General features: G+C 42.8%; 1 protein-coding gene across 4 annotated transcripts in view; it reads left to right on the top strand.

Moving 5' to 3' along the window:
• Positions 1–24,271, top strand: part of Ctnna3 (catenin alpha 3) — a 1,278,003-nt gene that overhangs the window by 28,389 nt on the left and 1,225,343 nt on the right. For all 4 annotated transcript variants that reach the window (XM_075980084.1, XM_075980083.1, XM_075980082.1 and 1 more), the window contains exon 2: positions 17,755–17,858. In XM_075980084.1, the coding sequence (XP_075836199.1) occupies positions 17,760–17,858 (99 nt within the window). In that variant the 5' untranslated portion in view covers positions 17,755–17,759. The remainder of the gene's footprint in view (positions 1–17,754; positions 17,859–24,271) is intronic.

The raw sequence follows: 24,271 nt of genomic DNA, 5'->3' as shown, positions 1-24,271 counted from the left end.
GTCCTTATCTATTTCTATCATTGGTTCTTATTCACATGATGTTTGCTTGGGTCCTTATTTTTTTCTCTCTCTCCATTCCTTCCTTTCTTCATTCCTCCCTCCTTCCCTCCCTCTCTTTCTCTGTTCTTTCTTTCTTTCTTCCTCCCTCCCTCCCTCCCTCCCTCCCTCCCTCCCTCCCTCCCTCCCTCCCTCCCTCCCTTCCTTCCTTCCATCTTCTTTCTTTCGACAGGGTTTCTCTATAGAGCCCTGACTGTCTGGTAACTCAATATATAGACCAGGCTGACCTTGAACTCACAGAGATCCACCAGGGTTGAAGGCAGGTACTACCACACTTGGCTTTACTTTCCAGTTACCTTGTTGAGTTCTCTCTATTGATCTTTTATGCTAATGACACTTCCTTGAAAACAGTCTGAGAGGTCAGGGGTGTGTGAAAGCGAGTTGGGGTAGCAAGCAGCTTTTGGTTGGCTTTTGGCATTGAGCATTTGTTCATATACATCATTGTTTCTTTCACTTCTAGGAGATGCTTTCTTTCATTGTTTAGTGCTCCCTAGTACACTCTATGGCAAGCTTTCCTGACAGAACTGATGTGTTCTCTCTTGTTGACTTGTGGTTGTTGTATTAGCTAGACAAACTTAGTGGTTGACAGAATGGTCTTTCATTGTCTTGGTATTGTTCACCACTCTTGTGAGTCTGGGCTTTCAAACTGAGTGTTTACAAGAATAGCCCCCTTTGATTTATTTATTAGTGTGTGTGTGTGTGTGCGCGCGCGTGCGTGCACTTGTGTGCATGTAGGGAGTCACAGTGTAGACAGAAGTTTCTGCTCTGCCTGGTCCTGCAGCTGTTCAATCCCAAAGAAACACAAAGAGGCTTATAACAATTATAAATTGTTTGACCTATTAGCTCAGGCTTATTATTAACTAGCCCTTACAACTTAAATTAACCCATAATTCTTGTTTGTGTCAGCCACATGGCTTGGTACCTTTTCATCAGTGAGGCATTCTCATCTTGCTTCCTCTTTGCCTGGCTGATACCTGAAGACTGAGACTTTCCTCTTCCTAGAATTCTCCTAGTTTGGTTGCCCCTCCTATACTTCCTGCCTGGCTACTGGCCAATCAGTGTTTTATCATACCAACGTGAGTGACAAATCTTTACAGGGTACAAGAATATTCTCTCACAGAAGCACAGTTCCTGTGTAGAGTTCAGAGGATAGCCCTTGGTGGGTCTGGAGACAGAACCTAGTCATCAGTCTTGGTTGTAAGCACCTTTAACTACTGAACCTTGCCTACCCTCCTTTGACTTCTATGCCTCTCATACCCTGAATCTCCTTGGATAATAATTTCAGGGACTGTGGCACTCAATTCTAGAGACTATCATTTATCATTGTGTTATATTTATTTCTTTGTAGTATGGAATAGTAACAAGTTTTCTTGAAGGTGGTGGTTTTAATTTCATTTTTCTTGTTTGTTTAGAAGGGATCTTAGGTGTTAGGATGATGATTGTGATCCTGCAGAGTTGTGGAGAGAAGAGAGGAGGAGGCATTGATCACCTCTACTGTGGACATGTTTGGAAGTGGGTTAAAGTTTTATTTCTTAATTGTATTTTTATTTATATATTTATGTGTGTGTGTATGTGCGTGTGTCTGCCACAGCATGATATGATGTATGTGGAGGAATTGGTTCTTGCCTTCTAACCTGTGGGTTCCAGGGATGGAACTCAGGCTGCTTGGCGGCAAGCACCTTTGCCTGCAAAACCATCTCAGTTGCCCAACACGTATTAAGGCTTTAAATGGATTGAACTGAAATTTCAAAGATGAGTAGGTATTTTTTTTCCAGTGGCTACTGAGGAGGGACACTCTAGGCAGAAAGAAGAAAGTAAAAGTTTAAGGGCGTAGCTGGTATAACCCAGTAAGAGAACTTTAAATTGTTTGTCAACGGGAAGCAGACAGACAGGGGGTGTCAAAGAGATGGAGAAATTTGGTGAGGCAGGCTCGAATGAAGTACTGAGCTATTCAGTGAAGTCTGAATTTATTTACTTATTTTTGTGTGACAGAGTGTGACTATGTAGCCAGTTGGTCTGGATCTCACTTTGTAGACCAGGTTGGCCTGGAGCTCACAGAGATCTGCCTGTCTCTGCCTTTTGAGTACTGGAATTAAAGGTGTGAGCCACCATGTTTGTCATTGAAGTCTGAAATTTGTGTTTGTCAAGAATGAGGAATTGGGATGGTTTTACATAGGAAGTTAATGTAGCATTTTATTTTATTTTAAAGATATCAGTTCAGGAATGATTTGGAGGTTAAATCAGAGGAGTCAAAACTGGAAGAAGGGAGAATAATTGGGGTATCATTGCCAACTCCCAATAACTTTGTGTGGCCTGAGCTAAGGGATCGGAGGTGGGAATATGGCACAGAATTGGCCAATATGGGAGTTACCGGGGAGACACAGTGTGGTCTTCTCACTGACCTAATGTGAAGGGAAGCAGAGTGAAAGAATATTCTAGAAGTTTCTGGGTTTGGTGTCCAGCCTTAGGATGATCTCTTTAATGCAGTTTAAAACTATAAAAGAAAGCAAAAGCAATTCCTTTTTTTTTTTTTGAGACAGAATCTCACTGTTTCCCTGGTTGCTCTGGCACTCAGAGATCCACCTGCTTCTGCCTCCTGAGTACTGGGAACAAAGACATGGGCCACCACTTGTATTTTAGGGCAACTCATGAATTCAGTTTGTGAGGCAGCCTAGTGAGCAGAGGATCAGCAGGCCCTGAAACACGAGAGGACTGGACTCCATAGACGGCTGAGTGAGTCAGAGGTCGTGAATAGCACTGAGACTGTACAGCTGTACGGTGAGCCTGCTCTGAGTGAGTGAGGCCGTGAGAGCAGAGAGCAGAATGTCCGGCTTAAACCGGGGAGGGGCCTCCACGTCTAGGAAGCCGGAGAAGGAGGAGCTACAGCCGACTCTGGGGAAGATGGTCACTGCGCAGGAGAAAAGCATGAGACCCGGGCTTTGAAGCCAGGGCAGAAAGCCCCCCATGTCCAACGGAAGAGATATGTAGTACATGGGACCGGAAATAGCTCAATAGAGCTAATAGGCACATAGCCAGAGTCCACAGAAAAACTTAAAAAATATCCGTAAATAGCGGGCTTGGGTGGTTCGGTTTAAAGATTCTTTAGAGTTTTAAAAACTTTAAAAAAGCACGCAAACACCCCTCCTCCAAACCCAGGACTTAGGTAAATGTGAAATTTTAAAAACAGTTACATATAACTGGTCCTCCCCTCCCCCATGTCTTTATTGATTTCTGGAAAATGGATTCAGTGTTTTCAAGGTCTATGTCTTGATTTTCTTTATATTACCAAAACCGCTTCTATTATTTACAGTTATTCGGGGAACAAAGGAGAAATAGGATTTTGAAAAACCACAGTCTCTCCTCTCTCTCAACCAATCTAGATAATATGCGTGAATGTGTATGCGATGCTTGTATGGATGTCAGAGAAGTCTCTTTCTGCTACTATGTGGGTCCTGGGGGGAACTGAACACAGGATGTCAGACCTAGCGACAAGCGCCTGTATCCGCTGAGCCAACTTGAGGCCTATTTTTGTTATGTTTCAAATTAAGGTTGGTAAGCACTCCCTTCACCATTCTCTGATTGTGCTGCATCTTTCCAAGCTACTGCCCTCAGGGGCTTCACATGCATTTGAGCTGTCCTATGATACGCTGGTGTGTTGAAACCATAGGCTCACTCTGGACTCAGAGCAACAACAACAAAAAACCCACAGCCACCTTGAAAGTATACATGGAGGCCACGTTACTCCTGCCTTGGGTGTTTAGACTTGATGCCTTGCGTATTTATGCTGTAGCTGAGCGTTATTCTGTTCTGAGTGATCCAGCGAAAGCCTCTCTGATGTTTACATTTTAGATTATCTTCTTTCCTTTCATGTTGACCAATATAGCTCTTTGGCTTTTAGAAAAATGGATAGGATTGTATATTTTTAGAAGACAGTTTGGTGTTATGTCCCTTTACAAAAATAATAGCGGTATGGCCTATGGTCCTCCCTAATCAAGGGTTTGTGTTTACAGTTCCAGGCACGAACTCTTCCTTGTGGAGTGAGCCTTGAGTTCAATCAGACAATTATTGGTTACCCCATAACCGTCATGTCACTGCTACACCAGTGGGCACATCGGTAGACTGGTCATTACTGGGATGTAGTGGTTTAGATGAAAATGGCTCCCATTGGTTATATATTTGAGCACGTGGTCCCTAGTCAGTTGTGGAACTGTTTGGGAAGGATTAGGAGGTATGGAACTGTTGGAGGAAATATGTTACCTGGAGCAGGCTTTTTTTTTTTTTTTGAGGCAGGGTTTCTTTGTGTAGTCCTGGCTGTCCTGGAACTAACTCTGTAGACCAGGCTAGCCTCAAACTCACAGCCTGCCTCTGCCTTTTAAGTGCTGGGATTAAAGGTGCTCACCAGCACTACCTGGTGGAAGCACATGTTTTGATTTCTGTTTGGTTCTTATCAACTTACCATTGTGGGAGGAGGGAACGATCAATTGGATAATTTTTCAAAGAACATTAATAAGACGGGGCTGGAGAGATGGCTCAGTGGTTAAGAGCATTGCCTGTTCTTCCAAAGGTCCTGAGTTCAATTCCCAGCAACCACATGGTGGCTCACAACCATCTGTAATGGGGTCTGGTGCCCTCTTCTGGCCTGCAGGCATACACACAGACAGAATGTTGTATACATAATAAACAAACAAACAAACAAACAAACAAATAAATAAAAACATTAATAAGACAACTTTCCCAGGGCTTAATGAAACCACATTTCAAATACCACACTGCAGGAAGCTCTTAAAAAGTTTCTGTTACTACATGCCTGTAATATCCAATGTTTGTTCTAATACCGACTGTTCTATTCTGTTGAAGCACCTAAGTTTTGGAAGCTGAGGAAATGAAAAACTACACTCTTGAGGATAAAGGCTCAGTGCACTCAAGGACTGTAACCCCAGCAGGGAGCAGGGAGCACACCTCCTACTCACCTCTCTGGAATTGATTTCAAAGGGCTCAAGGTCCTGCAGAAGGTTGTTTTTCATCCAGATTTCTCCTCTCGATTCTTTAGGCATACTATGTTTCTAATTAGTCGGCATGCAGGAATTATGCTAGATTTTAGTCAAGAGATTGAATACAAGGAGGCACCAGAGGGGAGCTCCGTTTTAAACTCTCATTACGAGGATGGAGTGGAAGCAGTCTTGAATAATAATTATGGGCTGTACAGATGTAATGTTTATGCTAAATGCACACAAGCAGATTGGCTATCTTACTGAAAATGGAATAACAGCATCAACTAACATTGTCCAACCCTTGCTAGGAGCCAGAGATATGGGCCAAACTATATAGGCTACTCATGTCTACATATGCATTATTTCACCTTAAAATCTCTGTGGGGAGGGTATTCTTATTATTCTCACTTAACAGTGGCAGAACTTATATTCAGAGAGAGAGAGAGAGAGAGAGAGAGAGAGACAGAGAGAGAGAGAGAGAGAGAGAAAGAGAGAGAGAGAGAGTCCAGCCGCTTGTCTAAAGTTCCCAGTGAAGGCCTAGAGAGGTGGCTGAATTGGTCAAGATGCTTGCCACCAAGGCTGTCAATCTGGGTTCCATCCTCAGAACCCACATGGCAGAAGGACAGAACCAATTCACGGCTGTCCTCTGACCTCCACACTTGTGGTGTGGGTGTGTGTGTGTGTGGGTGTGTGTGTGTATGCGAGCGTGCGCATGTAGGGAAATATATAGACGTAAAAACCAAGTTCCTGGTAAGCAGAGAGCAGAGCTTGGGTTTCAGTAGACAGTCAAGCATCAGAGTCAATGCTCTTAATCACGGGGACCCAACAGTGCTGAAATGTTGGACAGTTAAAGAACAGAGTGTGTCGGGAACAGGCAGTCTTGAACTGGCTGCCACGTATCACTCTGCTAAGTGGGCAGGAGATCTAGCCCTCCCTTGCTGGGCAAACTGTGAGCCTTCCTTCTCTTAGCTGCAGGACTGAACCTACTCTGAAGGTGCCTCAGAGTAGGTTCCAGTTCATCTGCCCAGAGAGGACATATTTTTATAGTTCACTCGAAGGCAACATCAGTCTGTGGTTGTGTCAATTACTTTTCTGTAGTGATATGTTCAACTACCCTGACAAAAGCAACTTACAGTGGGAAGGGTTTACAGTCCCTTTGTCATACACAGGGAGGAGGGAAAGGGAGAGGTAGAGAAAGCCCATTTTCAGGAATTGGAGCAAGGCTATACCCTCTCAAAACCTCAGTGATGTGCTTCCTTCAAGGCTGCACATCCTAAAGGGTCTACAGTCTTCCCAAGTTGAGGACAAGTGAAAATACACAAACCTGTGGGGACATTTCTCAATTCAAATCTTTCCCCCCCTCTATGGCTGATATGCTATATCGTAGCTCTACCACAGAATTGGAGCAAGGCTGTACCCTCTTGCACAAGCCTCAAGCTACACTTGCAGCCCTAGACCAAATATGAGAAGACAAATTTGAGAGTATTTGCATCCGCTGGTAACAGTCCTCTGACTCAAGCAGGTCTCTTTCTAGCCATCTTAATCCCGTAGGGGTCTCATTCTATCCACAATCCTTCCTTTTTATTTATGTGCATGTACGTGTGTCTGTATGAGTACCTACTACATATATGCATGTACATGTGTCTGTACGAACATATACCACATATATTCATGTACATGTATCTGTATGAATACCTAATACATATATGCATGTACATGTGTCTGTATGAACATATACCACATATATGCATGTATGTGTGTCTGTATGAGTACCTACTACATATATGCATGTACATGTGTCTGTATGAATACATACTACATATATGCAGGTGCCTCTGGAAGCCAGAAGGTGTCAGATCCCCTAGAGCTGGAGTTACAGGAGGTTATAGACCTGGTCTGGGTGCTGGAAGACCAGGGAGCCATCTCTCTAGCCTGCACTCTTGTTTTCTTTCTTTTGTAGGGAGCTAGTGCAATCCCTATTGAGGGAAGTCCTGAGTGAATGTGTATTGTTTGGCATGACCCAGCCATGCCAAGGACCAAGGCCACGGACTCATGGGAAACCGGCCAAGTCTTCCCCTTAAGGGTCAGGCATGGAAATGAGAAAGCTTTCCTCTGGTGCAAGCCTGAGAGTTTATGGATGTTTGACCAATGTGTGCAAAAACTAACAGCCGCAGTTTCCTCCTCCCAGATGCTTACAGCCTGTGACTGCTAGCCTGCAGAGGTTTCCTGCAGAGAATAGCTAACTCCTCTCCCTGAGCTTTTCTTTATAAACACTGCTGGTTGGTGCAAGAGTTGGGGTCATTCCATTAGAGCGCACGCAGCTCGCTTGACCCAGTTTTTCTGTGTGCCTGTGGTTTCCTCATTGTCACAGGCTTCCTTCATTTCCTGGCTGCCCCTAGTTAGGGTTTTAGGACAAAGCCATTGAGGGTCATGTCATATTTCTAACCATCTTATTTTATTCATTGAGGTAGGGGTTGTCAGTCAAACCCAGAGTTCACCAGTATGCCCACTCACTAGCCAGCTTGCTCTTCATATTCCTCATCTCTGATTTCTAAGGCTAGGAATATAGGCAGTCTGCCATACCTGCCTGACATTTTATGTGTGTTCTATGAATCTGAACTCTGGCTTTCACATTCCGATGGCAGGTGCTTAACAACCTCACCAGTCCACTCTGTTCCCTCTCATGCTGGCAATTCTGACATTTATTCTCTCTCTCTCTCTCTCTCTCTCTCTCTCTCTCTCTCTCTCTCTCTCTCTCTCTCCCCTTCCCCTCTCTGTCTCTCTGTCTCTTTTTTGAGACAGAGTCCTACTATGTAGTCCTGGCTGGCCTGGAACTTGCTATGTAGACAAGGCTTGCCTCAAACTCACAGAGATTCCCCTGCCTCTGCCTTCTGAGTTTAAAGGTATATGCTCACGTGTGTCTGGCCCTCACATCTATATTTGCATTCCAGATTGCTTTTCCCAACTCTGCTCTTAAACATCCAGCTTTGAACACAGGTGTTTCACTCGGTTGTCTAATGTCCAACTCGGTGTTTTCAGATTCTTCAGCATCTCACTATTCCTTTGTCTACCCTCACCCCAGTTAGTGGCAACTCTCTTTCCAATTGCTCTAGACAAAAACTTGAATTGTCTCTATCGTATGTTTACTCAGGAATTCCAGTTGGCTCAACCATCAAAATGTATCTGCACTTGGCCTGATATGGCCACTTCTGTTGCTGTTATCCAGGTCTAAGCCATTATGATAATCTCTAACTTCCACTGTTAGTTTGATTGGAGGAAGAATCCCCCAGGAGGTCCACTGTTTGGTACATCTATGAGGATGTTTCTAAAAGTGATTAAATGAGGGGTAGGGAAAGCCCTATTCTAAGTGTGGCTGGCAGCAGCAGGGACTGGGCTACCAGACGGAGTGTGAAGGGAGGGATAAAGACAACTGGGCATCTGCATGCCCCTTCTCTGCTTCATGATCAACGTCACACACTAAGCCTCTCCTGAGGCTCTCTCTGCCCTGCTGCTGACTTTGAAAGTGACTTTTAGGAGAGCTGGGAGCTGTGGAATAGAGAACGGGTGTTGTAGGCAGAGTGTAATTAGCAATTCTGGTGGGAGTGTGAAGGCTGGAATGGCAATAGGAATGTGATCTCCTAATATCCTTCCCTGTGGTTGCCAGGGCAGGAGAAAAACACAGCACACGGTGTACCGTAATAGAGACACGCTCAGGGTATTAGACGGTGAGCCGTGAGCTAGCTCGTACCGATTGATGACAAACTCGTGCCCCTCATAATCCACCACCATTTACTGCATTCAGAAATAAGTGGTAAACAGTTTTAAAGTAATTCAAATTTAATTTCAAGCAGGGCAATAGATGAAAATTCAGGCATTTTTGTGGAACAAAAGATAGGGAAGGATTGGATAGGTTTGCCTGAGTTTTGTTGCCAGAGAGATCTATTACTTGTGTCAAGAGATTCGTTCTCCCGCCTAAGATTCTGAAAACTGAAATTTGGTTCTCGTCTCTCACCAAATCAACACTTTTTCCACTTTATAGAACTGTCTCTGCTGGGTAAGGGTTAAAAAGCGGTAGATTTGAAATCAACTTCAAGAAGACCTTTGTAAAAGCAAATGCCCTCGTTCAATGGTGTAGTAAGACCCTCATTATTTCTACTCACCCAAGCCTAGAATATTGTTGAAATGATGGCTAACTATAAGAGAGTTGGCTTTTTTTTGAGTATTTGGAGGTCCTCCCTACCTCCTAATATTTTATAGATTATACAACTCCAGTGGTTTAGGATGTGACACTTACTGCGTGGCAGGAGTTTTGCTCTGGACCTGTGTTGTTGTGTTTCTGGGAGAGGCTAGTCACGAGTGGACAGGCTTTGACCTTTCCTCGGCTTCATTTGCAAACTCCTGCCACGCACAGCCCGATTTCCAATCAGTCAGGATTACTGAACGGGACAGATACCAAAGATCAGAAAGACTTTTTATAAGAAAGCGCAGTTATTCGTAGAATAGTGATTATGTACAGCCAAGGTCCTTCAAGGACTTCGTTTATTATTTTATAATTTTGTCATGGAAAAGTAAACTTCTGAATAATGTTCTCCACCTAATGTGAATTAAATGCATGAAATAGTCTTAGGAGGTACCTTGATTTAATTAGGTTTATATTTCATCTCTTTGCTAAAAACATTCTACACATGTTGCGCATAATTTTTCCTCTCCCCACTCTTTCTTCCTCGCTTCCAGTTTCTAGTGTTCGGTGCAGCTTTGCAAGCCCATTATGAGTTCTGCAGCAGAGACACATTTTTAAAGTTTGATGACGGTTCAGTTTATTCTTTTTTTTTTTGATTTTCGAGACAGGGTTTCTCCATAGCTTTTTGGTTCCTGTCCTGGAACTAGCTCTTGTAGACCAGGCTGGCCTCGAACTCACAGAGATCCGCCTGCCTCTGCCTCCCGAGTGCTGGGATTAAAGGCATCAGTTTATTCTTTTGGTTGACCACAATGTGCCCCATCTTTGCCCCTGAAATGGAAACAAATGTCAAGAACCTTGAATTCTTCTCCCTTCCCAAAGGGATATTTATTTCATAAAAAGATTTACTTATTTGATGTGTGTGCTTTGCCTGTGGTACATATGTGAACCATATCTGGAGCCCTAGGAGATAAGAAAACTGAATCAGATCCCTGAACCTGGAGTTACAGACAACTGTGAGCACCACGTGGGTGCTGGGGACCAAACCCTGCTCCTCGGTAAGAACTATCGAGCTAGCTGTCCAGCCCAGTTTATTTCATTTTTAATTGTGTGTCTGCACACACACACGCTCACCCATAGAGGCTAGAGGTATCAGACTCCCTGGAGCTCAAGTTACAGGAGTTATGTATGAGCTGCCTGAAATGGGTGCTGGGAACTGACCTGGGGTTGTCTGAAGGGAAATATGTGTTCTTAACCACTGAGCTATACCTCTAGCCCAGCAATTTTGATTTTTATGTAGCAAGGACCTGTCATAAGCAGGTTAGCAGGTGAACCATGCATTTTTTTTTGTTTTTTTTTTTAGAGACAGGGTTTCTCTGTGGTTTTGGAGCCTGTCCTGGAACTAGCTCTTGTAGACCAGGCTGGTCTCGAACTCACAGAGATCCGCCTGCCTCTGCCTCCCGAGTGCTGGGATTAAAGGCATGCGCCACCACCGCCCGGCTGAACCATGCATTTGATCAGACTGTACCGTTATATACCAAAAGACATATTTTATTTAGATTGACTCTGGATTACATATTGAAGTACATCATTTGGGGGATGGCTTGATGGCTTAGTGGTAAATAGCATTTGTTACTCTCCCAAAGAACCGGGTTCTATTTCTAGCACCCACATAGTAGCTTACAACCATCAGTTAATGCCAGTTCCAGGGGGTCCAATGTCATCTTCTGACCTCTGAAGTGGTGCACAGATATACGTGCAGGCCACTCATACACATTATCTTAGGGTTTTATTGCTGTGAAGAGACACCATGACCATGGCAACTCTTATAAAGAAAAACATTTTTTTAAAAATTAAATTATTTATTTTTAAAAATCTTTTCTCAAATGTAGAACTCAATAAAAATGCAAAAAACTTTTCTCATTTTACATACCAATTCCAGTTCCCGCTCCCTCCACCTTCCTCCAACTCCACCTCCCATTCACTCCTCAAAGAGGATAAGGCTTCCCATGGGGAGTCTATAAAATCTAGTACATCACTTTGAGGCAGGACCAAGGCCCTCCCCACCATATCTAGGATGAGCAAGGTATCCTAAAGAGAATGGGCTCCAAAAAGCTAGTTCAGGCATCAGGGACGAATTCTGGTACCACTACCGGTGGTCCCACAGACTGCCCCAGACACACAATCTCCTTCCACATTCAGAGGGCCTAGTCTGATCCTGTGCTGGTTCCCCTGCTGTCAGTCTGGAGTCAGTGAGCTCCCCAAAGGAAAACATTTCACTGGGCCTGGCTTACAGTTTCAGAGCTCTAGTCCATGATCATCATAGTGGGACATGGCAGCGTGCACATAGACCATCATCATCATAGTGGGACATGGAAGTGTGCAGGCAGACCACCATCATCATAGTGGGACATGGAAGTGTGCAGGCAGACCACCATCATCATAGTGGGACATGGCAGCGTGCACATAGACCACCATCATCATAGTGGGACATGGCAGCATACACATAGACCATCATCATCATAGTGGGACATGGAAGTGTGCACATAGACCATCATCATCATAGTGGGACATGGCAGCGTGCAGGCAGACCATCATCATCATAGTGGGACATGGCAGCGTGCACATAGACCATCATCATCATAGTGGGACATGGCAGCGTGCACATAGACCATCATCATCATAGTGGGACATGGAAGTGTGCACATAGACCATCATCATCATAGTGGGACATGGCAGCAGCACATAGACCATCATCATCATAGTGGGACATGGCAGTGTGCAGGCAGACCACCATCATCATAGTGGGACATGGCAGCATACACATAGACCATCATCATCATAGTGGGACATGGCAGCGTGCAGGCAGACCATCATCATAATAGTGGGACATGGCAGCGTGCACATAGACCATCATCATCATAGTGGAACATGGCAGCGTACACATAGACCATCATCATCATAGTGGGACATGGCAGCGTGCACATAGACCATCATCATCATAGTGGAACATGGCAGCATGCACATAGACCATCATCATCATAGTGGGACATGGCAGTGTGCAGGCAGACGTGATGCCAGAGAAGGAGCTGAAAGTCCTACATTTGATCTGCAGGTAGCAGAAGGTAAAACTGACTTGAATTTTTAAGACCTCAAAGCCTGCTCTCACAGTGACATACTTCCTCCAGCAAGGCCACATTTCCCAATAGTGACACTCTCTATGGGGCAAGCATTCAAACACAGGAGTCTATGGGATCCATTCCTATTCAAATCATGTGACACAGTAAAAAAAAAGTAGGCCACCATGGTAATGTTCTGTCAGTTTTGATATGTCTTTGTTACAAGGAAGAAAAGTGACAGGTAGAATGATTGAAAACCAACTCAAACCAAAACATTCTAGTCCTTTGTTGCATTAAGAGAAAACACGTGTTAGTAGTTTTAGGATTCTTTTTTGTTTTTTAAAAAAGAATATGTTCTATATTTTGAAAGAATGTCTGAGAAGAGAGACTATACTTTTAAGGAAATTATACAGTGAAAAGCAGTGAGACATATCATAGTAACAGTCTAAACCAAAAGGCCATTGACTGTATCACACATCACCTAATGGTGATGCACAGTACCATTGATACACTTGTGATCTATCTATCTATCTATCTATCTATCTATCTATCTATCTATCTATCTATCTATCTATCTATCTATCTGTCTATCCTAATACAACCTGAATTTTTAAACCAAACTGGCTTTTAAAAGATAAAGAAAGGCTAGATGGTATTGGCACACACCTTTAATCCCAGTACCCGTGAAGCAGAGGCAAGCGGATCTCTATGAGTTCAAGATCATTCTGGTCTACAGAGCAAATTCCAGGACAGCAAGGCTACACAGAGAAATCCTTTTCTCAAAAAACACACAAAAACAAAAACAAACAAGCAAACAAACAAAACAAAGAAGAAGGAGAAAAGAAGAAGAAAAAAGTAAAGGAGAGCCAGGCATGGTGGGTGGCTCATGATTGTAGTCCAAGAACTTGGGAGTCTGAGGGAGGAGGGTTGAAGCCAGTCTACGTTATATAGTGAGCTCTAGGCCAGTCTGAGCTATCAGCTGGGTGAGACCCTGTCTCAGAACCAAGAACAGATAAACAAAAAGTAAAGGGATAACAGTCCTTGTAAGTGACTTGCAATGGAGTTCAGCACAGACTGAGAACAAGGGCACGTTTGATTGCCTTGAGGTGGGGAGGGAGCCCCACGTGGGCTGTTTGGATTATGTTCACTAAGAGAACTATCTAGAAAAGTGCTGTGTTTCAGAAAACTTGCTCTATCTCTGCAATCAGCTATTCTGGTGGTATTTATATAAAACTGTCAACATTTAGTGCAAATGGATATATATATATAGTATATAATATATATAGTATATTGTAGTTATTTTAAAAACAGCAAGGGGGATGCTGGGGCATCCCACTCGATTTATAAAGTGTCCTTCTCCTTCTACTTCAGTCTGTGTATTTACTTTCTTGTGTCAACTGTACAACGTCTTGATAGTGTCTGTGAAGTAGAGAGCGTGCACTGGTGCCTTGAATAGTATAGAAAACCTCAGAGCATGACTGTACTTAAGTGCTTTTATCAATTATTAAGTTCGTCATAATTGGTTCCTTTGAGAATTTCAGTATAATTATCCCTGTTTTTAATATTAAACTTCACTGAAGACACATGAAAGAATAAAAGTCTTATAACAATATTTGATTATAAGCACATTTGAACTGCAGTGTTTAGATTATGTACAAATATGATGCTAAGTCACTGGGGAGAAAATTTCTCAAGAATATTTCAGATACACAGTTAAAAATTCTTTGGCAATTTCACACATGTCTATAAAAAAATTCAGTGATTTTTCACTCTTCAAATTACATTACCACCTCTCACCCCCCTTCCTCCCTGTACCACGGAAACCCTTCTTTGCCCTCCCACTTTTATGTCTTTGTGTGTGGCCCATTGAGTTTAACTGGGGTTGCTTGCATGAGCACCGGCAGGAGGTTATTTCCTGGAGCATGGGCAACATATGAGTGGCTACACCACTGAAGAAAATGATGCCCCGTCCTCAGCAACCACGAACCGCCGACAGGGAGGGGGTGGGGTGTTATGAGCCCCGTCCACATCCATGATGTGGAGGCACACTCTCGTTCAAGTAACCCCAGCTGTATCATTATAGCCATTGCAGTTTTATTACCATTAATTTATGTGTCTGTGTCGATACGCATTCGTTGAGTTGTGTGTGGTGGCGCACACCTTGAATCCCAGCACTTGATAGGCATGTAGGCAGATCTCTGTGAGTCCAAAGCCAGCCTGATCTACATAGAGAGTTCCAAGAAAGCCAGGGCCACATAGCGAGACCTCCCTCAAAAAGCAATAATAAAAAATGGAAATGATAGAGTGGCCATGTGTGGTGACATCTGAAGAGCAGTAGGCTCATGACTCCTGCACTCTCCAGCATTTGCTTCTATTTTTGTTTAAACAAATTTTGTTATCGATGTCAAAATTATATAACACAAAGGTGAGAACCAATATATATGATTACTTATGGGATGTTTCTGTGTCTCATCTCTCTCTGCATCCAGTTCACAGCTTAGATGGCACTCTTGGTGAAGTGTTGATCTTTCCACTTATCCATAGACATAGGGGTCACGGATATCTTTGAATACACACAATAGCAATGCATGGATCTGTGGGATGGAACTAGGAGTGGGGAGATTGGCAAGCAAACCAGTGCTGGTTTTATGGACCGAGGATAGGGGTAAGGGAAGAGTCTGCGGGGAAAGTCGGAGGAGACTCTCACCGGAGGGATGGGCAGGCACATGGACTCTACCCTACAATTCTGAGGTGGAAACACATATAGGAAAGAGAATAACTCGGTCTCCTAGGATTATTGAGATTAGGGAGAGCCTTGAAAAGATTGATATTATGTAACTCTGTACCCGTCCACCAGCTGTCTGATTATTGCCAATTAGTGAATTAAAAAGAGAACCATTACTTGCCCTTCTAGTTAAAACTCCTGACCAGAGAAACTAGAGCAATCTTCATGCTTTCTATTTCTTTTTTTCCTTCATGGTTCCTGGGAGATTGTTGGGTGTTTTTATGTGGTGGGGGTCAATTTGCTCAGCCCGAAGCTGTGGGAAACTGTGGGTGAGAGCAGGGATTCGCTAAGTCGGAAGGTTTTCTATTGATAGATGCGTATTTCTGTTCATTGTAAGGTTTTCTTTTCTTTTTAAAATATTTATTTTAATTTTATGTGTATGTATGCGTGCCTGAGTGTATGTGTCTGTGCATCATGTGTGTTGAGGTGCCCAGAGAGGGCAGAAGAGAGGACAGATCTCCTGGGTATGGAGATGGTTGTGAGCTGCCATGGGAGTGCTGGGAACTGAACGTGGGTCCTCTGAAAGAGCAGTAAGTGCTCTTAACTGCTGAGCCTTTTTTCCTTTAATTTTTAAAGTAGGTTAAGTTGATATATATATGACTTTCCTCTATCTATGATTTATTTTGGTTATCTCTGTGGACATGAGTAAACACTTCCTGAATGATGATTGACAGACAAGGGTTAATACAGATTTGTGGATTTAGTAATTTAGTTAATAGTGTCCATGGTTTATAGATTAGTTTCAGTGTCAGTCTCAATATGTTATGAACTGCCAATCATGATTATGTGATTAAGAATAGAAAATCTCAGCGATTGATTCGTGTGTGTGTGTGTGTGTGTGTGTGTGTATGTGGTCAGAGGTCAGCGTCTGGGTTTTCCACTTGCACCCTTCACCTTATTTTAGATTATTTACTGTATTATTGTGAGCAGTGTGTGTGCATTGATGAGTGTGGAGAGCAGAGAAAAACTTTGCAGAGTTAGTTTTCCTTTTCTACCTTTGCATGGTTCTGAGGGTTGAACTCAGGCTCGTCAGGTCTAGCATTTGTACTTGCAGAGCCATCATGCCAGTCCTTGGTCTTAGGCAGGAGAAAAGGTGTCTCACTGAACCTGGAGCTTAGCAGTTCAGCTAGCCCAGCTTGCCAGCAAACCCCCGGGGTGCTTCTGTCTTCCTGCTCCTCACTGTTGATTGAGTCATTGTTGGTTCTTTTTGCCTCCCTTTTACATGCATGATGGGGATCCCAGCTCAGGACTTATGCTTACAAGAAGGGCACTTTGTTGGCTGAGCCATCTCCACAGCCTCTCAAATTATTATTATTATTAAATTTTGGACAGGGTCTTATTATGTAGTCCTGACTGGCCTGGAATTTAGGATGGTCTTAAATTCACAGGAATCAGCTTTCTTTGCTTTTCTTGGTGCTGGGGTTAATAGCATAGACTAACACAACTGGATGAGGAGGTTAATATCTTCAAGAATCATTTATAAAAATTCTTATTCTTTTTTTTTTTTTGAGACAGGGTTTCTCTGTGAACAGCCCTCGCTGTCCTGGACTCACTTTGTAGACCAGGTTGGCCTCAAACAGAGATCCACCTGCCTCTGCCTCCCGAGTGCTGGGATTAAAGTACCATGCCCGACTTAATAATTATTCTTCTTAACGTTGTCTGGTGACTTGGTCACTTCTCTGTTGCTGTGACGAGGCATTACGGTTAGTTCACAGAAGGAAGAGTTTATTTGGGCTTGCTTATGGTTCTGGAGCTTTAAGAGTCCATCACGGTGGGGAACACGGCAGCAGCTATAGTATGGTGCTAGGAACAGAAAGTTGAGAGCTCCTTTCTTTGACCACAGTCACAAAGCGGAACGAGCAAGCTGGCAGTAGGGTGAGGCCTTAAGCTCTCAAAGCCAGCCCCTGGTGACATACTTCCACCAGCAAGGTCTCGCTTCCTAAACCTTCCCTAACAATGTCAACAAGTGTCAAGGGAGCCGGGAGGAAGTGTTCAAATGCTGGAGATTATGGGGAACATTTCTCATTCAAACCATTGCATCTTGTCCAAATATCAGGGCTTTCAACTGGGCTTCTTCTTTTCCTCTAATAGCTATTCAAATTCTTATTGGTTTCTTCTCTATACAAGAAAGAAAATTGCCCAATCTCTTTCACAATCAAACTCTCAAATAAGCAACCTTGAAAACACCTACACACACACCACATGTCTTCGGGCTTCTAATCTAAGTCTTGACAAGAATGGGCAAACAGCAAACATACAAAGTCCCTGAGCATCACCAGTTCATGAAAGTCAGATGACCTGCCTACTCAGATATGTATCAAGAGATCAGCAATAGCTTTCAATTAAGACTACTGATTAAATGGAAGCCTGGTTGGTAAGTTTGAAAGTCAGTTATGAATTTACTAGCATACATTAGAGCTAAGCCCAGGCAGCATGCGAGCAGACAACAGCTTGGGAGCCTCTTGCTTCTCCTATGGTGGATTTGGCACCCTGAGCCTCAGAGGAATGAAAAATCCTGCCAAACAGAAGACTCACTTATTCCATGATTGTCAGGAACCCTCTACTTTGGAAAGAATTCCTCCTCATTGATAAGCCTTGTTTTATTCTGTGTGTGTCCGTGTACAGGCACCATGTCGGCAGAAGCACCAATCCCCCTGAATTTGGACATTCGCGACCTGCAGATCCAGACAGTCACTGTGGAGAAGCTGCTGGAGCCGCTGATAATCCAGGTAGGAGCACTTCGGGTGCTGCAATGTGCTACAGCTGTGTGTTAGCAGAATTCAAGATGGTGGGAATAGCACTGAGTCAAGGGTGGCTTTGGCTCTAGGTATGAATGACTATAGCACCTAACAGCATCCTTTGTTTAAACTGGTATCTTCTGGGTGTGGTGGAGCATATCTCTAATCCTAGCATTCCAGAGGCAGAGGCAGGCAAATAGATCTTTGTGAGTTCAATGACAGTCAGGTCTATACATGGAGACCTTGTCTTAATTCCTCCCAATAAACTGGTATTAAAACATAAAAGTATGTATTTGATTTTACTAATATAATTCTGAAAGTTTTCCCTCAGATTTTTTTTGGCATTAACTGCAATATTAACACACACACACAAACGAAATAGGGTCTATGTGCATCAGAGTGACCTCTAACATATGCTCCCCCCTTGCTTCATCTACCTTAGTTCTGGGATTGTATGTGTGTATCATAATGTTAAGAGCTGTATATAAGCCAGGCAGAGGTGACACACCCCTTTAATCCCAGCACTTGAGAGGCAGAGGCAGAGGCAGAGGCAGAGGCAGAGGCAGAGGCAGAGGCAGAGGCAGAGGCAGAGGCAGAGGCAGAGGCAGAGGCAGAGGCAGACAGATCTCTGTGAGTTCGAGGTCCCTTAGAACTTGATAGTCATGAAGGATGCTGCCATATTGTTATGGGCAGAGAAAGGGTTGTAAAGAAACTACATTTTATTTAGTTTTTGAGACAGGGTTGCCCTGTGTAGCCCAGGCTCACCTCAATCCCCTTGCCTCAGTTGGGGTTCCTTCCAGTGCTGGCATCAGCAGAAGGCATCGTCACAGCCTATCGAATACCACCTTTTACGTACGAACAGAAACCAGTAGATGCTTTGGTCAAGTGCCTTGCCGTATCAGTCTGTAGGAATTCGCAGGCAAAGATACAGTGGGCACAACTGTGTGTGTCCTAGTATGTTCTAAAGCTATCATAACCATCTCTCTAAATGATATTGGTTCCACCTAGATAGTTAAGAGGACGCAAATGTTCTGGAAGAATTTTATTTAATTGGAAAAGATGAAACTCTCCTAACTGTGCGATCGTGTTCATGTGAGACGCTGTGGATGTGGCACCTGGGTGCCTACTTTTCCTGTCTGTGAGAGAGTTCTCAGTCACTAATGCACTGCTGTCTTTATCTTGCTTGCTTGTCCTTGATGATTCTTAAATGTTTATTGAGGCTCAGCATATCACTCTGCCAATGCCCCAGCTGAAATTTTCTTATAGGTCTTAGCAATATTCAAGTCATATGAAACTACAAATATTAATAATTTATGGACTAGTTGCTGTGTGTAAGAACTTTCTCATAAAGCAGATTCTAGCACAACAGAATTATGTGGATGCACACTTGGCCTTCATCATCATAGGGTTCTCCTTGCAAAACCCCAGTAGACTTAAAGTCTAAGATTTATTATCTTAAAATAACTGACCTTATAGGACTGTATACTCAGCTTTTAAAAGTCTATTACTTAAAAATACTTATTTTTCTGAGTGTGTGTGTGTGTGTGTGTGTGTGTGCAAGCCGGGAGTATGCAGATGCCTTCAGGGTCACAAAAGGTTGGACCCCCGGGGGTTGGAATTGCTAGCGGTTGTGAGTCACCTGTTATGGGTGCTGGGACCCAAACTCTGGGTCCTCTGTAAAAGCACTTGCTGCTTTTGCAGCATCTTGAGCCATCTCTCCAGCCCCTCATCTGTCAATTTTGTCATATATCATTTGTCCATATACTATCATTTCCCCCTGAACATTTAGTTCATATATATATATATGTGTGTGTGTGTGTTATATAACATTTTAGTTCATATATATGTGTGTATATGCTTCACCATAGCCAAGTTAATGAGTATATTTATCATTGTCCATAACTATTATTTTGTATTTGTGTAGCAAAGACACTTAATGTGTATCTAAACTGTAGATTTGTTTCATCCAAGCATAGAATATGTGTTGTTAACTATAGTTACTATACTATTCACAAATTAGATTCCCAGAGCTTAATTCATCATATGTCTGAATATTTGTATACACATATATGCATACATATATATGTATGTTCATATATATACATACCCAGTATACATATATGCATATGTTGCCAAGGCTACCTAATCCTCCCAAATAGGAGGCGTGGCAGGCCTGCACTATCCACTGAGTTTACATTCTCTGTATTATAAAGGTCTGAGAAAATCACCCACTATTTTACTGTCTTAGAAGGAAATAATGCACTAATGTTTGTTCCTTGGTAGCAAATTGAATGTGTTTTAATTTTCTTTGCCCTACTCCAGGGAGATTCTAATTTTTTTAGTGAACTTTGTCAGAAAAAAACAAAATAAAGCCAGACATAATAGTGCACCCAGAAGAAAGAAATAGGAACACTTTGAGTCTGAATTTAGCCTGGGAGAGAGAAAGAGAGATGATAGATAGATAGATAGATAGATAGATAGCTAGACAGACAGACAGACAGACAGACAGACAGACAGACAGATAGATAGATTTGTTTTGTCTCTCAACATGAAAGCATTCAGGAACTGGCTTAAGCAGTACTAATTTCAGGTTTTAGTGCCTTTTAGACAGCAATAGTTAATATAAAAGTCAGCTATCACCAAAATGTTTTAAATTGCCTTCTCAGTAGTGGGTCTCAATTTGAGTTCAGTGAGAACATGTCCCGTGTCTGTCCTCAGAGCTGCTCCACTGTGCATCCCCAGAAAAGACAAGAACACTTTTGAATAATCAGATATAAAGCCACTGTAGTTTTTTACCCAAGCGAACCCTGAGAGCTTAGTGTCTTTGGAAGAAGGGGCCTGGTGCACAATGGAAGGTAGGCCAAGAGGAGAGTCTGGCTCTGTCAGGTTCGCTGTTAAAGGTAAAATATTTAGATGTGCATCAGTGAACAGATTCCTTCAACTCTGCATCAGGAAAATCCAACAGTGTGAGTGGGATGGAGTAAGAAATGGTGATGGTGTGAGCGTGACCCAAATAATCTTATCTGTGCATGAAAATGCCAGCATAAGACCCATTTTATGCATGAGCTATGCTGATAAAAACATTTTTTAAGAAATTTAAAAGTCCAGTCCATAAAATCAGGCCTTACTTGCTGACTAAGAATGGTCACTCATACGATCAAATGATCATTTATTTCATGGGAGACTATCACAGCATCCCTTCAAATAGCTGCCTTTCTCCCATATTTTGATATTTTAGTTCTAGTTTACTGTGTGATAAATGAGAGGCCATGGCTCGTAGGTCAACACCCCCCCCGAATTTGTATCGTTCGATCAAACTTCCCATTTTCAATACCCCCTCTTTGAGATCCTGAAAATCAGTATTTTGTGCTATTCTGTGATTTCCCGTGTGAGACTGTGCAGTGCTTTCCTTTGTGCCTGTGGACTCTGTTGACTGCAACAATGAAGATGTGGTTCATTCACAATGACAAATGGCAATAATTGCTTTTCCTAAAATTGCTTAATAATAATTATTTATGTGTATATATAATTTTATTGATTTCTGTATCAATAGGCTCCTAGGTCCTGTCCTTATCTTGCCCCTTCCAGAGAGTTCCTAGTTTCAATAGTTGCATGGTTTATGCAAGCAGATGATACAGTACTGATCATGCTAAATACATTTTAATAGAACTGCATCTCCTTTACATTAAAGTCACCAGTTTAGTAGCTCCATTAAAAAATTCTCACGTTTCCTCATTGTTTATCTTTATGTCAAATTCTTTTACTCGTGAAGTTGCACTGGAATTACTTATCTTGGCACATAATTCAAAATCAAAATTACACTTTAATTTTGGAGTAATTGGTCATAGATACTAACTATGCTGTCACTCCAAGTTCTTAATTCATTTATGCATAAATCTTTATTCTGCTCTTTTTACAGTAATCAGAGTCTTCCCTGCCAAATCTGATTTATCTTTCATCTTTTTTTTCTTTCTCTTGAGCACAGGTAAATCACCAGGTCATTTTGCAGGGAGGCTCAGCCCGGGATAGATTTCAATCATTCGCCTTCATTTTCTCAATGTGATAACTTACACAGTGCATCCCTTTGCAATAAATTCCTCCAATGGGTCAGAAATAATTTTTTTCTCGGCAATTACATTTTTATGATTGCAACTGCAGGCATCTGCATTTTATCACTTGTGAGATCGGAAAGTGGCAGTGGAGTGCAGAAAGTCTATTTATGCAGAACTGCGCTTCCAGGGGTTTGCACCTCTGTGCTGCCTCTCCGAAGGGGACATAAACCGCTAGATCATGCCGAAGTCATTATGTAATGGATCCATCAATAATCTCATTTTCCACGAAATAGAATCTTCCGTGCATCAGATTCATATTGAATGTGGGTTAAAGGAATAGTCTTAAAATCTCTTAAAATAATAAATCCCTTTATAAAGGTTTTTTGGCAAAAGTTCAGATGTATTTTTACGATTTAAATACGTTCCGCATTTTAAAGAGGCAAATACAGGACTAGAGCATCAGTAATGAACATTATTTTTATGGCTCTCGTTACTAACTCTCATATACCCCATGGCTCTGCCCCATTTCCACTTCCACACAGTCTCCTAAATATTTACATATTAGACACACTGAGTACCCCAGAGCTCACCCCAACAAGGCCGTACCCCCTAATCCTTCACAAACATTTCTACCAACCGGGTAACAAGTATTCAAATATATGGGTCCATGGGGGCCATCACCGCAAGGAGAGACATGAATGGTGCCAGTGGCAGCTCCTTTAAACACAATGTTTTAATTTCTCGCAGCCATCTAGGGAGAATTCTGCTGTACTCCAACTCAGAAAAATTTCTTATTGAGTCCCAAAACCACAAAGAAAGAAAGAAAGGGGGGGGGAGAGAAAGAGAAAAAGCAAGCATTTAGGTAAGCAGTCACATACGTCAGTTTATACAAGTGGCTGCAAGGGGCTCAAAGAGCGAATTTCCCTCTCTTCTCCAGACAGAGCTGGTTGGCTTCTGACTCATCAGAAGGACTTCTGTCACCTTTGGGTGCTCTTAATCTCCAAGAACAGAATTTGCCCTTTATTTCTTTCAGATTGTGATTGTTGTCCATGCCCATTTTGTGTGAACTTAGTATCATTTACTTATATTTCTGTCTTAGTTTTGTCAGTTTGGCATGAACTAGAGGCATTTGGGTCGAAAGTCTATTGAGGAGTTGCCTAGGCCACATTGGCCTGTGGGCGTGACTAGGTGGGTTTGTCTTGATCGGTAACCGACACTGGAGGGCCCAGCCCATTATGGGCCAGGGCGTCCCTCGGCAGGTGGTCCTGGCATTTGTAATAAAGCCGACTGAGCACGAGACTCGGAGCCAGTCAGAGAGCAAGCCAGCCAGCAGCATTCCTCTGTGGTTTCTGCTCCACGTTCGCGCTTGAGTTCCCGACCCAACTTCGGTAAGCGATGAACCCTGACTGTAAGTCAAATAAAAGCCTTTTCTCTCCAAGTTGTTTTTGGTCAGTGTTACAGTACAGCCACAGGGACCAAGCTAGCAGGGCTTCTTTGATATCTCTAAACTTTTTACGTGCACCCTTGCTGATTATCCCATCAATAGACTGGATACCGCGACTAACCTCAAAGGTCAAAAGAAGTCCTGCAGACAATTCTGTACACACATCATGTTCTCGTAGAGTAATATTTACCCGAGTAAATATTGGACTTCTTACTTTAATATATGATCTGAAGAGTTAGTAAATTAAATGTCTTTGCAGTACTTACAGGCCTAATGCTTAATAAGCATAACGATGTTATTTTTATGGGAGGATGAAGAAATAAAGTTTATCATAATGTTTTAAAGTTGAAGGTGCTTCAGAACAGCTGAGTCGATATCTAATACAGTGACTTTTTCAACTTCTGCATCTTTCACAGCCAGGAAACTGCTCCCCCGGGGAAAGCTGCTAGGCTAGAGCGTTTCCTGAGAAACAAATGGTTCAGAAAAAGGAAGCTGCTTTTTAAAATTAAAGTAAAACAAAGAAAAACTGAAATACTGTGGGCTCCAGCTGGGGCACATGTGACATCTGTCAGAGTGTCCACAGTGTCCTCAGTGTCCTCAGTGTCCCCAGACCTGGGGGCTCTGAGATGAGCCACCGGCAGGTGTCAGGAGGGCCGGACCCCTTCACCTCTCCTCAGTTTGATTCCTAGACCTTTTTCCCCCTTAATATCAAATTCTGGTATTTTCCTACTTGCTCCAACACTGTTGTCTCCACTCCACCGGCATGTTAGCTTTTTGTCACCCCTTGTCAGCCTTTTGGGTGCTGGGATTATAAGTGTGTCCCACAACGTTTAGTACCACCGCTAATGTTTTTATCTTTCAAACACAGCTCATCTTTTCCTCTGTGACTTCATAGATGGCACATTTAA

The sequence above is a fragment of the Microtus pennsylvanicus genome, chromosome 7 (assembly GCF_037038515.1).
Source record: "Microtus pennsylvanicus isolate mMicPen1 chromosome 7, mMicPen1.hap1, whole genome shotgun sequence".
In the NCBI taxonomy this organism is placed as follows: Eukaryota; Metazoa; Chordata; class Mammalia; order Rodentia; family Cricetidae; genus Microtus; species Microtus pennsylvanicus.
This window is presented reverse-complemented; position numbering and strand designations above follow the sequence as displayed.